The sequence below is a fragment of the Arachis hypogaea genome, chromosome 18 (genome assembly GCF_003086295.3).
Source record: "Arachis hypogaea cultivar Tifrunner chromosome 18, arahy.Tifrunner.gnm2.J5K5, whole genome shotgun sequence".
Lineage (NCBI taxonomy): Eukaryota > Viridiplantae > Streptophyta > Magnoliopsida > Fabales > Fabaceae > Arachis > Arachis hypogaea.
Genome location: NC_092053.1, coordinates 25,439,091 through 25,452,710, shown reverse-complemented (window position 1 = coordinate 25,452,710; position 13,620 = coordinate 25,439,091). Strand labels below are relative to the sequence as shown.

General features: G+C 31.2%; 1 protein-coding gene across 1 annotated transcript; it reads right to left on the bottom strand.

Moving 5' to 3' along the window:
• Nucleotides 1–7,940: 7,940 nt before the first annotated feature.
• On the bottom strand, nucleotides 7,941–12,947 carry LOC112771476 (uncharacterized). The gene is made up of 12 exons (XM_025816240.2): nucleotides 12,475–12,947; nucleotides 11,776–11,840; nucleotides 11,556–11,654; nucleotides 10,869–11,001; nucleotides 10,638–10,697; nucleotides 10,429–10,488; nucleotides 9,989–10,111; nucleotides 9,638–9,709; nucleotides 9,313–9,450; nucleotides 8,870–9,025; nucleotides 8,651–8,755; nucleotides 7,941–8,219 (listed from the first exon to the last, which is right to left on the bottom strand). Exons 1-12 carry the CDS (start codon nucleotides 12,691–12,693, stop codon nucleotides 8,187–8,189), a joined length of 1,263 nt encoding a protein of 420 aa, XP_025672025.1. The 5' UTR covers nucleotides 12,694–12,947; the 3' UTR covers nucleotides 7,941–8,186.
• Between the last annotated feature and the right edge of the window lie 673 nt (nucleotides 12,948–13,620).

Sequence of the window (13,620 nt, the reverse complement as noted above, 5' to 3'; positions counted from 1 at the left end):
ATTGCATGACCAAATTAAAAAAACAAAAGAAAAGACACATAAGAAGAACAAAAACAAATACTTAGTTAAATTTAGCTGTAAAAATAATTTCTTAAACTAATATTTTTCAAAAATAATATAAATAATAAAAAAACATAAATATATTTTAAAAAATATATTTTTATACTTAAAAAAATGCCAAAAATAGAAAAATTTATAATTCAATAGAAATAAAAAATGCAAAAAAAGACGTGACAAATTTGCAAGTATTCCTTGGAAAAAAATTTATATTTAAGATTTTACTTGAAGAACATTCTAAATTTCTCCAACATTTAAGAGAAATTCCTACTAGACGTGTCCAAAAGAGACTCCTAACATCTAAGATTTTTTACAATGGACCAGTGATTGTTCTGTTCATATTATGGTTCTCAGGGTGCCACGGAAGGAAATTTTTCATAAAATCACACGAACCCTTGCACCTTTGTGATTAACATAACCATGCCGATGTTAATTTAACCTGTTTTTTCAAGGTACAACTAAGACATATATATATATATATATATTGGTTAACATACGAGCCTAAGCCCAAAGCAAAACAAAAGCAAGAATCAATAAACATTTGGGAATATCATCATATTTTGCTCATCCAAGCATGATCATTTTTACCCCTTCACCACTAGCATCATTGTTTTTTGGACACTCTTCAAAAACATCTTTTTACTTTATATGTTATCACTCTTCACAAAATGTTCAAAATTTTTGTTAGCAATTAATTGTCATGGCTTCCAAAATTCAACCAATCGATCAAAAAAAAAAACTTAACATTTTTTCAGTCCATCATCCAATAAAACTTAATCACATCATACGTTTATTCAATTTTGTTAAGTTGTTAACACTCTCTGGAATACAACACAAGACTGCTCCCCACCTGCGGCTGTCAGCCTTTCTATCAACTCACATATTTTACGAACACAGGGCTCCTGTGCACGCATCGTAACTGCGTCTCATCCACGTCGAATCTATACCTTTGGATGTCGAACTCTATCTATACCATATAACTTTTTTTTTATTTTCACTATTTTCATCGTATAATCAAACACAGAACATCTAAAATTTAAAATAGAATTATTTAAATTATTTAAAAAACTATGATAAAATTATCTAAATTAGTATTAGAGATTACAACCTCACAATCGATTTTATTAAAATTTTATAGATTTTGATATAATAATTATGGAATTTGATATTTTTTTACTTGAATCTTTTTTAATTTTTGTCAATATGATCCTAAGTCATTAATGTTGTGAAATAAATAACTAAAAAAGAGAAAATAAATCTAAAATAAAAAAATATAAATAGAAAACTCTATTATCAGTATTTACCAATATAATTAACTCAATATAATAGATATGATTCATATGTTTATTTAATATATGTAGTAATGTAAAGAGAAAAATTATTACTGTGTGTAAATTGTATCTGACGATACCTTCATTTATACATGTAATAAGATGCTTTCATTTTCAACTCTCATTAATTTGAATTCATCTTTGAAAAAGTGATTCTTTCAATGTTAACCGTCCAAGTCATAAATGGGTATCCATCTATTTGTTCTTATCACAATACTCTCCCTTGGATGTCCATTTAAGATTATACCTCGTTAAAACCTTACTAAAGAAAAATCCAATAGACAAAAACTTTAGTGAAAGAAAAAGAGTACAATATCCTTTGTGACGATGTCTGCTTCGTTAAAAACCTTGTCAAGAAAAATCCAATAGGGACAAAAACCTGGCCAAGAAAAAAAGAGTACAATCTCCCCCTCTTGCCGACATTATTTAATATCTCAAAATTGGCGCATCCCAATCTGATGTACCAATTTTTCAAAGGATGAATTTGGAAGTGACTTTGTAAATAAATCTACTAGATTATCGCTTGAGCGGATTTGTTGGGTATCAATTGTTCTTTGATTTTGAAGATCATGAGTGAAGAAGAATTTGGGAAAAATATACTTTATTCTATCACCTTTGACGTATCCATCTTTAAGTTGAGCAATGCATACTGTATTATCTTCAAACAGGACAGTTGGAGCTTTCTTATGATCAATCAGTCCACATAATGACAGAATATATTGGATCAAACTCCTGAGCCAAAAACACTCGCGACTAGCTCCATGTATTACTAGTATTTTAGCATGATTAGAGTATGTTGCTACAATCGTCTGTTTCGCGGACCTCCATGATGTAGCTATACCACCATATGTGAACAAGTATCCTGTTTGAGATCTCCCTTTGTATGGATAAAACAATCCTCTACATAGCCAACTAGTTGTGACTTAGATCCATATGGATAAAACAATCTCATATCAACTGTTCCAAGAAAATATTGAAAGATTTGTTTGATTTTATTCCAATGTCTTCTGGTTGGAGAAGAACTATACCTTGCTAGTAAATTCACAGCAAATGATATATCGGGTCGTGTATTATTAGCAAGATACATTAGTGCCTCAATGACACTGAGATATGGTACTTCAGTACCAAGGATATCTTCATTTTGTTCTTTAGAATGGAAATGATCTTTTTCCACATCCAAAGACCTTACAATTAATGGGGCACTTAATGGATGTGACTTATCCATATAAAATCTTTTCAAGATATTTTCTGTGTATGTTGTTTGATGAATAAAGATTCTATTTTTTATATGCTCGATCTGCAGGTCGAGACAAAATTTAGTCTTTCCAAGATCTTTCATCTCAAACTCTTCTTTTAGATCTTTTATAGTTGTTGGAATCTCTTCAGGGATTCCAATGATATTTAAATCATCAACATACACAACAATTATAATAAATCCAGATGCAGATTTCTTTATGAAAACACATGGGAAGATATCATCATTCTTGAATCCATTTTTGGCCAGATACTCAATAAGACGATTATACCATATTCGTCCATATTGCTTTAGACCATATAAAGATCTTTGTAATTTGACTGAGTATAACCCCTGTGAATATTCATTGGATGATTTAGATATCTTTAATCATTCGGGAGACTTTCATATAGATATCACGATCTAATAATCCGTATAAGTAGGCTGTTACCACATCCATTAAATGCATATGTAGTTTATAGTATGCGGATAAACTGACCAAATAACGCAATGTTATTGCATCCACTACAGGGGAATATATTTCTTCATAATTTATACCAAGTCTTTGTGAAAAACCTTGTGCCACAAGTCGAGCTTTGTAGCGTACAACTTCAGTTTTCTCATTTCGTTTTCTCACAAATATCCATCTGTATCCAACAGGTTTTACATCTTCTAGTGTACAGATTACAGGTCCAAAGACTTCATGTTTTGCAAGTGAGTCTAATTCAGCCTTCATAGCTTCTTCCCATTTTGGCCAATCATTCCTTTGTCGATATTCTTCGACTGTTCTTGACTCAAGATCCTTACTTTCATGCATGATATTTAATTCCACATTATATGCAAATATTTCATTGATAATTGTCTTATTTCGATCCTATTTTTTTCCTGTAAAGGCATAATTTATTGAGATCTCGTCATTTCACAATTTTCAAGTACCTGAACGTCTTCTGGCATCAAAACTATATCAGAATTTTGGACAACTGTAGGTATCTTTACTATATCTTTATCTTTTTCAACAGGAATAATATTTACTTCTTTTCTTTTTTGAAGATTTTTGTCTTTGAAACCGACAGGCCTACCACGCTTCTGACATGAATTTATTTTGGTGGCCATTTGTCCGACTGGGACATCAATTCAAATTGGAGCATTTTCAGCTGGTATATAAGATTTAGTTATCATTTTCATATCAGAAAATGCATCAGGCAATTCATTTGCTATTCTTTGCAAATGTATAATCTTTTGAACTTATAGTTCACATTGTCCTTATCAAGGATTTAAATGCATCAAGGATTTAAATGTATAATCTTTTTAGGAAGCTTATTATCTCCCCCTAATGTTGGAAATTTTGATTCATCAAAATGACAATCTGCAAATCGGATTTTAAATACATCTCCAGTTTGTATCTCAAGATACCTTACTATAGATGGAGAATCATATCCAACATATATCCCCAATTTTCTTTGGAGTCCCATTTTAGTACGTGAAAGTGGTGCAATAGGAACATATATCGCACACCCGAATATTCTCAAATGGGAAACATTTGGCTGCTGGCCAAAAGCTAATTGCATAGGAGAGAACTGATGGTAACTTGTTGGCCTCAAACGAATAAATGCTGCGGCATGTAAAATATCATGCCCCAAGCCGAGGTTGGGAGATTTGTTCTCATAAGTAAAGGACTAGCAATTAATTGGAGGCATTTAATAAGTGATTCTGCTAACCCATTTTGTGTATGAACATGAGTTACTGGATGTTCAACGCTTAACGCTTAGGAAGTAAATTCACCAACATTATCAAGACAAATTGTTTTAATTGGATTTTTTGGGAACTGTACTTTTAATCGAATAATTTGAACAAGTAATCTTGTAAACACCAGGTTGCGAAAAGACAATAAGCACACATGTGACTATCTCGAAGATGTATTTATTAGGATCATAAAATATCTAAAAGATCCACATGGTAGATGAATAGATCCACATATATCGCCTTGAATCCTTCCTAGAAATTCAGAAGACTCAAATCCAATATTTATTGGTGATGTCTTTAAAATTAGCTTTCTTTGAAAACATGCAGCACAATAAAATTCACTAGATTTAAGAATCTTCTGGCTTTTTTAGTGAATGTCCATGTGAGTTTTCAATAATTCTCCGCATCATGGTTGTTTTCATATGACCCAATCGATCATGCCAAATTATAAATTTATTTGGGCTAGTAAACTTCGAGTTTACAATGGCATGTGATTCACTTTTATATTATTTAAATACATTGAAAATAAAACTTAACAAAAAAATTTATATTATTTATTTACATGAGTACTTTAACAAACCCACATACTAAACTTTTTCTTCATTGATCAAATGGACAATATTTCTTTTAGGATTCTCAAAGAAATTAGATACTTCATAATGAGTGGTGTAATTTTTAGAAACATCATTTGAAACAAAATTCGTCTCATTTCCTTTATCATCATTTTTCAAGGATGCTTGATAAAGATCAACTAGGTGACTCGGGGTACGACAGGTACGCGACCAATGACCCTTTCTACCACAACAGAAATATTTATCCTCTATTGATTTATTTTGCTCATTATTTCTTTCTTTATCCCACTTCTGGTGAGATCCTTTCTTATGAACATAATTTTTCTTCCTCTCATAACTTTTCTTGTTACCAAAACCTTACCATTTACCTCTTCTGGGGTAATGATTTACCGTATTTGATTCAGGAAATGGGATGGCGCCAGTTGGGCACACTTCATGATTTGTTAATAGCAACTCATTGTTGCGTTCAGCAACAAGAAGGAAAGAAATTACCTCAGAATATTTTTTAAATTCTTTTTCTCAATAGTGCTGCTGTAAGAGCACATTCGAGGCATGGAAGGTCGAGAAAGTTTTTTCTAACATGTCATTGTCAGTTATCTTTTTTCTACATAATTTCATTCGTAAGGTAATTCGAAACATTGTTGAATTATATTTATTTATGAATTTAAAATTCTGTAGACGTAAGTACGTCTATTCATATCGGGTTTGAAGAAGCATCGCTGTTTTTTTTTTATGATTATTCTTTTTTTCAAGATTTTTCCACAGATCTGCAGGATCTTTTAGTGTGAGATATTTATTTTTCAATCCTTCGTCAATGTGACGATGAAAGAAGATCATGACTTTGGCTTTATCCTTTTGGAATGCATTATTTTCAGCCTTAATGGTATCTCCAAGATCCATTGAATCAAGATAGATTTCGGTATCTAGTATCCATGATAAGTAGTTGTTTCGATATTCAAGAGCATTAAATTCAAGATGAGAGAGTTTTGACATAATAAAAATTTATTATTTGAGTCTTCCTAAATGTTTATCAGAGTCTCGTGCTGATAACGTGTTGTGAAATAAATAACTAAGGAAGGGAAAATAAGTATAAAATAAAAAAATATAAATAGAAGACCCTATTATCAGTATTCACCAATATAATTAACTCAATATAATATATACGATTCATATATTTATTTAATATATGTAGTAACGTAAAGAGAAAAAGAAGAATATTAACCGTATAAAAAAAGGAGGATTATTGTTATTGCTGTGTGTAAATTGCATCTATTTATACATGTAAGATGTCTTCATCTTCAACTCTCATTAATTTGAATTCATCTTTGAAAAAGTAATTCTTTCAATGTTAACCGCCCAAGTCATAAATAGATATCCATGTATTTGTTTTTATCACAATAATTAAATCTAATTTTTATGGTGTAACTAATATTTATATCTTTTATCAATATTATACAAATTAGCATTTATGGTCTTGTAATTTAAAATATGAAAAAAATTGATTAATTTTTTATAAGAAAAATAACCACTTGTACCGATAAAGTTTGTGAACACTGATAAAAGTACCAATCAAAGAAAGAAACTAACGTTATACCCATAAAATATAGATTATGTGTGACAAAAGTATCCAAATCATAAATTTTTGTTGACTTTTCAATAAAATTTTTAAATTATTCTGGCTCCACCATTTCCTTTTTGTCTTTCCCTTCCTATGCTTGTTCTTCACAAATCCACCGCCACTACCCTCACCCTCCTCAAAAAAATTATGGCCATTTAAGAATAAATTCACAAGAACAACTTTTTACTTTTAAGACAAACAAATGAGACATATTTATCATGTACTATTGTTTAGTTAGCCCTAAATTTTTTTGAAATTTAGTTGCTAGGAGTACATTTGATACAAATAAAAAACTTTTAAGACAAAATTAAAACAAAATATATATTATCCTAAAATTAACTATCACTAAAAAATTAAACTCTTTCACATGAAAATAATAACTTAAAAGCTTATTATGAGATTTTTTTTTTATCTACAGAAATTCTAAGAAATTCTAATCTTCATAGCCGATGGTGAATTTTGTTCCCTATGACTTTTTTGTAAAAATAGTTTGATTATATAAATCTTTTGTGCCATAATTTATAATATCACGATAAAACTGACATAATTTTAAAAGACTTATATTCCCGTAATATTATTACAGACAAAAACACTAGTTAACAATAAAGTTTGGCTAGACATGAATTCATCCAAATCAATTTAAGTTGGTATAGTGATTAGCTCACTAATCCGCTGAAGCAAGTGTTCGGAGATTTAAGGTTTGTTTGGATGTTGAAAAGAAAATGAAAGGAAAGAAAATAAGAAGAAAGAAAATAAGAGGAAAGAAAATGGAAAGAAAAGTTGAATTATTTGTGTGTTGTTTGGATGAATAGAAAATAAATGGAAAGAAAATAGAGAGAACATTTTCTTTTGTTTAGATGAAAAAAAAAAAGTGAGAAGAAAAAAAATCATAATAGTATAAAATTACATTAATACCCTTATCATAGAATAAAGTATAAATATTTTTATTTATTCATGTTTTATTATATTTTATAAATATTATAAAATATTATAATTTTATATATTTGATTTAAATTATTTATCTAATACATATAATATTTAAATATAAATTTTTATTATAATAATATATTAAAACTAAATTTATATTAATATTTGTTAATAATAATATAACTAAGGGTAGTATTGAAAATACAAAAATATAGCACTTTTCTTCTTGTTTTCTTGCTTGTGATGGAAAGAAAATTTTTTTAGTGGGACCCACAAAAATTTTTTTTCCTTCCTATTTCCTTTTATAACCAAACAAAGAAAAATATCATTTTCCATCCATTTTCTTTCTATTTATTGTCTTTCCACTCATTTTCTATTAAACCAAACAAAACATTAAATCTCGTCTTGTACGTGCAGCAACCTATTAGTCAGCAACAAATTCTTAAATAAAGTTCAGATTCGCAACGAATTAATCTTTGACCTATTATGTAGAAAACAAAAGACATGATTTCATCCTTACACAAAACAGAAATTCATGAAAAAAAAAATATAGAAAGAGAACAATCCAAAGCAACTAAACGGAGAAGGTAAAAAACAAATACAAAATTCAACAGTATGATACAATCATCTATGGTTACAGATTATAAATTTATACAATGATGAATACAAAAGCATGCTCTAGCATCACCAGCATTGGCCATTTTTCAAAAGAAAAACCACCTCTTTCGTCGTTGTCTCTGCAATGGTTGAGTGAGTATAGAAAATCACATCACTGCAACTAAAATAAAGAGCAAGATAGATTGTAGGGAAGGCGAAACACACAAATAAACATTTTTGAAAAATTATTTTATTTTAGAAAATTTCAAAGTAAAACTTTAGAATTTAGATAGCATTGAAGTTTCTGCATTTGAACATCTTTTGCACAAAAGCAAAATCACCCATCATTTAGTAAGACAGTGTAACATAGGAAGTTATAGTTGATTTTGCAAAAAAAAACCCACAATAAATCGGAGCGTTTTTGTGTGCGTGCGCATGCATGTAATCTTCATCATCAAATGAGAACAACATTCTTGACAGAATTTTGAGAGCCTATCCTATCCAAACATGCATAACATATATAAATGTGCCCGTGCGTGCGTGTGTGCATGAGAGAGAGAGAGAGAGAGACCTTATCCTGATTTTGTTGTGGTTTTAATAAAATAGGTTCAGAAAGAACTCCATTGCCTATATCCTGAATATATGGCTGCACCTTTTCCTCCAACATCTGATTCACCTGAAGATTGAGACCCATATACCAAAATAAGATGGTATTTGATAAATCATATACATGTTTATCGTTTCGCCATGAAGAAAACAAACAGGAAATTGAAAGACAAAAATGTCGAACCTTTTCCTGACGCCATTTAGTTTCCCACTGTGCATCCAAGATCTTATTGGAGATTTCTCTCTGTGCATTAAGAAGAACAGTCATTTCATAGAACTTCTCCGGATCTTTGAGATCCTCCTCACTCCAAGATGATGAACTCAATGGAAGATCCAGTTCCTGCCAATTCTTTCCAGTTAGTTATGCCCAATGGTGCCTACACCGATGCTAAAGAAACAAAACTGAAGAAGTTCCTTTGCCACCCTTTTTAAGTACTAAAAGATCAATGATATAGGAAACTGAGTAATGAGTTATATGCTCGTTCTAGTAAATTGAAAGGAGAAAACATTCAAAAAGTGAACTTAACAAAAGAAAATTCTAATTTGAGAAGGAGAAGACGGAAAAAAGTATTAGCGATAAAAAGAATTAAGAATAATTAGCAGAAGATGAATTTAGTGAGTACGGACACCCCAATTTGGCGGTCTTGGTGGAGGATCAAGCTTCATAACCTCTGACTCTAGAGCCTTCTTAGCTTTATAGAACGGAACATTTCTCACAATGATGGGATCATCCCTTGCCCTTTCAGGGTCTATAGATATCAAGGCCTGTGGTAACAGAAAGATCCCAAATTTAAAAAATAAAAGAAAAGGGTGTTAAATTGATTTAAATAAAATGCCAAGTAAATTTAGATTATATAGTTTCAACAATTTGAACAATACTAATTTCAGAAGCTTGGTATGTGCATAACCAAAGCTTCAATAAACAACCTGTGATGCAGTACAAGAAACCTACCTCCTGCAGGTACTCCCACCCTGGTTTCCTCTTGGCCACCACATCTCGGAGTTGATCATACTGCGTGGATTCCTAAGTTCACCACAAAAGGATCATTTAGAAAGGTATAATATAAAAATAAAGGTGATCATTTTGTGACTTATGTTTTCTCATCAAAAGCACATTTTCAAGTTCCAACATATATAGGTACAACTGTTCAAACTTAGTTTAACAAAATTGATTTGAATAAATTGGGCATTGCATGTGGCAACCAAGGAGATACAAAAGTAAAAACGATAATATATTGAAAACAACAGGTGGGGAAAGGAATAGATTAAGAGTTTAACTAAAAACAAAAAGGAAAACAACAACCTTGTACTGCCACCATATTTTCTGCTTCACTTCATCATCATAGGTAAATCCACCCATAATCTGAGGAAAGGTTAGCAGCCAAAATGCAGCAATACTTGGATCTTTCATGCTGTGCGTTATGTGCTGGGAATTGAAAACAATAAATAGTTAGGTTCGCATGTCAAGTAATGTAAATCAAACAATAATATGAACCTTATGCTTATGCATGACAAAAACATAACAAATGAAAGTATAAAGGCAGAGTATAACAAAACTAAAAAGATCAAGGGAGAACAAAGCTAATTATGGAAATATTAGTAGGGAAAACTATGATTATCAAATGCATTGCTTTAAGTAACCATAACATTCAGGACCAAGGGTTGCCTTTAGTTGTATATCCGAGTTAACTATGCTCATAATAACAATAACAAAGACAAACTCAGATATGAAATAATACTGACCTCAAATGGATAATCCATCTTTCTCAAGATATTATAAGCTTTCCATGGGGGCTCCATAATCTGCATAAACAAAGGGATGCTTGCTTAAAATTTGCAAGAACTAGTAAACTTTAATGGATACTAATAAATATGAAAGTATGAATCAGATAAGTCAACAATTAAAAGAAAACATAAGTTCTAAGAACCCCAGAATAAAGAAAGCAACTCACATCATCCGCTGAGATCCTCACTTGCAACTTGTTTTTGCACTCAGGACAGCTCATTACACCCTGGAGAATTAGTATAATGTTTAACCAAATATTACAGAACAAGAGGGTTACTAAACAAAGCATGGTGTGGTGCAGCTTATTTTTGAAATACTATTTTTTTTTTTTCAAAAAAAAAAAGTGGGATTCAGCTTATTAATGAAAAAGAAAGACAACCAGGAGATTGAGTCATACAGTTCCATCACAACTTGGGCATTCTTTTGATGGTAATGGAATATGAAGATCCAAGGAGGATGGTAGATGCACTATTTCAGCGCGGTTGTCTGCAATAGCATCTGCTACAGATTCAGCAGTTGCTTTCTCTCCTCTGAAAGTAAATAAATTAAATAACAAGTTATGAGGTATTGATAAGTTGATGGATAGTTTTTTTTAATGAAATAAATAAAACTAAAAGATATGCCAAAAGGAACATATGTGGAAATAATATTACATCCAATTTCCTGTAAATATGAAAGACATCATCTTTTGAGATTGACAGCATATTTTGTCTTTGCATTTCCAAATATTAATATATTAATGCAATGTAACTTTGATGCATACAACTATACAAGTCAGCGTCCAACATTTATGAATTTCAGTGAACAGAGGCCTTCTAAAAGACCATTATAGAAAAACTCACTAATTTCAAATGAGTACATTACAATGCTATGTAAACTTGTATATGTTGGCAGCAGTTTATTACTTCAGAACATTCCTAGGGAAAAATAGATGAATAAAAAAAACAGAGAGTATTCTACTACAACTAGAACCTGAAATATATTCTTCTAGAATTATTTATTAAACATTTCAATAGGAGCACCAAAAGACACCACAGTTTAAATTGTGATACTATCTGCAAAGTTCAAATGGAGAGTAAGTTACCTCTTGAAGCTGCAATTCTTCACTTGATAGTGCACCCTCCCACTCCCTCGACACATGGTACACCGCAGGGCCTGCCATCCATTACATGTCCTACAGTTCCTGTTCTCGAGACAAAAATTTAGTTTAGAGTTCAACAAAATTTCATATTCAACACCGAACACTATTACGTTGTGCAGAGACATATTATGTATCCAAGTGAGGAAGGAACACCAAATAGCACCTTTGACATACGACCTTCTTCCCCAGGTCCAATGCAATGTCATATGTCCCCAAAGTAGCTACGGCCTGCAACAAATCCATGCAGTAACATTCATTGTCTAACTAACTAAGTGAAACCCCAAAGGCAATGCAGTTCTCATGAATATAAAATTTCGATAATCCAACTGACCAAACTACAAGCTTATGCAAAATGTTTCTGAATATCATAGAACCCGGTTGAATTTTCTTTATAATTGATATCACCATTTTTGTAATTAATCAATACTATAAACAGAAAAAACTTTCAGAAAACAAACAATTTGGTCCTGACCCCCCCCCCCTTATTTTTCTCTTCTCTTTCTCTTTTTTCTCATAAAATCATCCATATACAAGGTTATCAAACTTTAGAGTTCACCTAAACTCGTAGAGATTAGGTAAATTTGAATCATAAACCTCAACCAGTAAACTTTATGTTAAAGTCATAAACTCAAATTGGAGAGCTAAACTTATAAACAAGTTAACTCCGGAGTTCGATAAGCTTATCCTTAACAATAAAACAAAATCAAGAAAAAAAAAAGAATTAGCATCAAAACACACAAGCACGGAAATGGGGTCTCAAGAAAGCACGTGAATTTCCAGAAAAGCTTACGAATTTCGTAAAGGCAAGAAATTGCAATGCAAAAAAGGAGCAAAAAGGAGTAAGAAAGTGGAGGGTAGTTACGAAGACGGAAGCGTAGGAGAGCTTGGAGATGAGTTCTGGAACACCAAATCCACGGTGAGCAGAGCCAGCAATGCCGAATGCGAGAGTGAAAGGGGACAAGACAAGCTTGATGGGGAGATCGAAGAAGTCAATGATGTCTTGGCCATAGTGTTTGGTGAAGACCTTGTAGCGAACCCCAACGAACTTCTTCACTGCCTTCACAATACGGTCCTTCGACATGGCGATACCTCAGAAGAGTGAGCCAAGCACAGCATTGGCGCCAGAGACAAGACCCAAGAAGATAGACTTGCAGTGCAGAGGTTTTGGTTTCACTTTTAAGTTTTAACCTTTTCTTTTGTATTTAGCTTTTTGGGTGTTAATCGGATTCGATACGGATAGGGTTGTTGAAAAAATGGAAAGGGAGTTCGGAAAACTCAACCAAACAGGCTCATAGTTGACACTTACAGGCTTACAGCCCTATTCATATGTTCTTTGGTTGAATGGCCCATTTGATATAGTTATAAGTTATTAATGTTATAATTAAATCTTAACAAACCAACTTGGGTTGGTCGAGTGGTCAACTCATTCGTCCGTTTAAACAAGTATCAGAGGTTCGGTCAAGTTGAGAAATCCTATAGAAAACAAAAAAAAATAATATTATAGATAAAACTTTTACCAAAAAAAATTATTTGTGTTTAATGAATAATGATAATAAATGTGATACTAACCAAAATAATAAATAGTTGACGCAATTATTAAAAGCCATTAAATTTAAGTTTAGATATAAAAAGGATATTTGTATAATAAATTAAATTGTATATCCAATTTCTCTCATATCACATTATATAATAAATTTTGAATGAATTTATTTTTTTATATAATTTTTTCAAAAAAATACATAAATTCCTGATTTAATTTTTTTTTTTCTAAAGATAGGAGACTCAAATCCGCAACCTCTTAATTGAATATGAAAAAATTATGCCATTTGAGCTATAATAACACCCGCAAAAAAAATTATTTGTATCTTATTTTAAGAGTTATTCATTAATTGTGATTTTGTTTATCCTAGAAAATTTTACATTAGGTAATATCTGATTACATATTGCTAGATTAGTTTTATGTATTGAATCATGATTCAAATGCTCGTTATTATTATCTTAATCATCT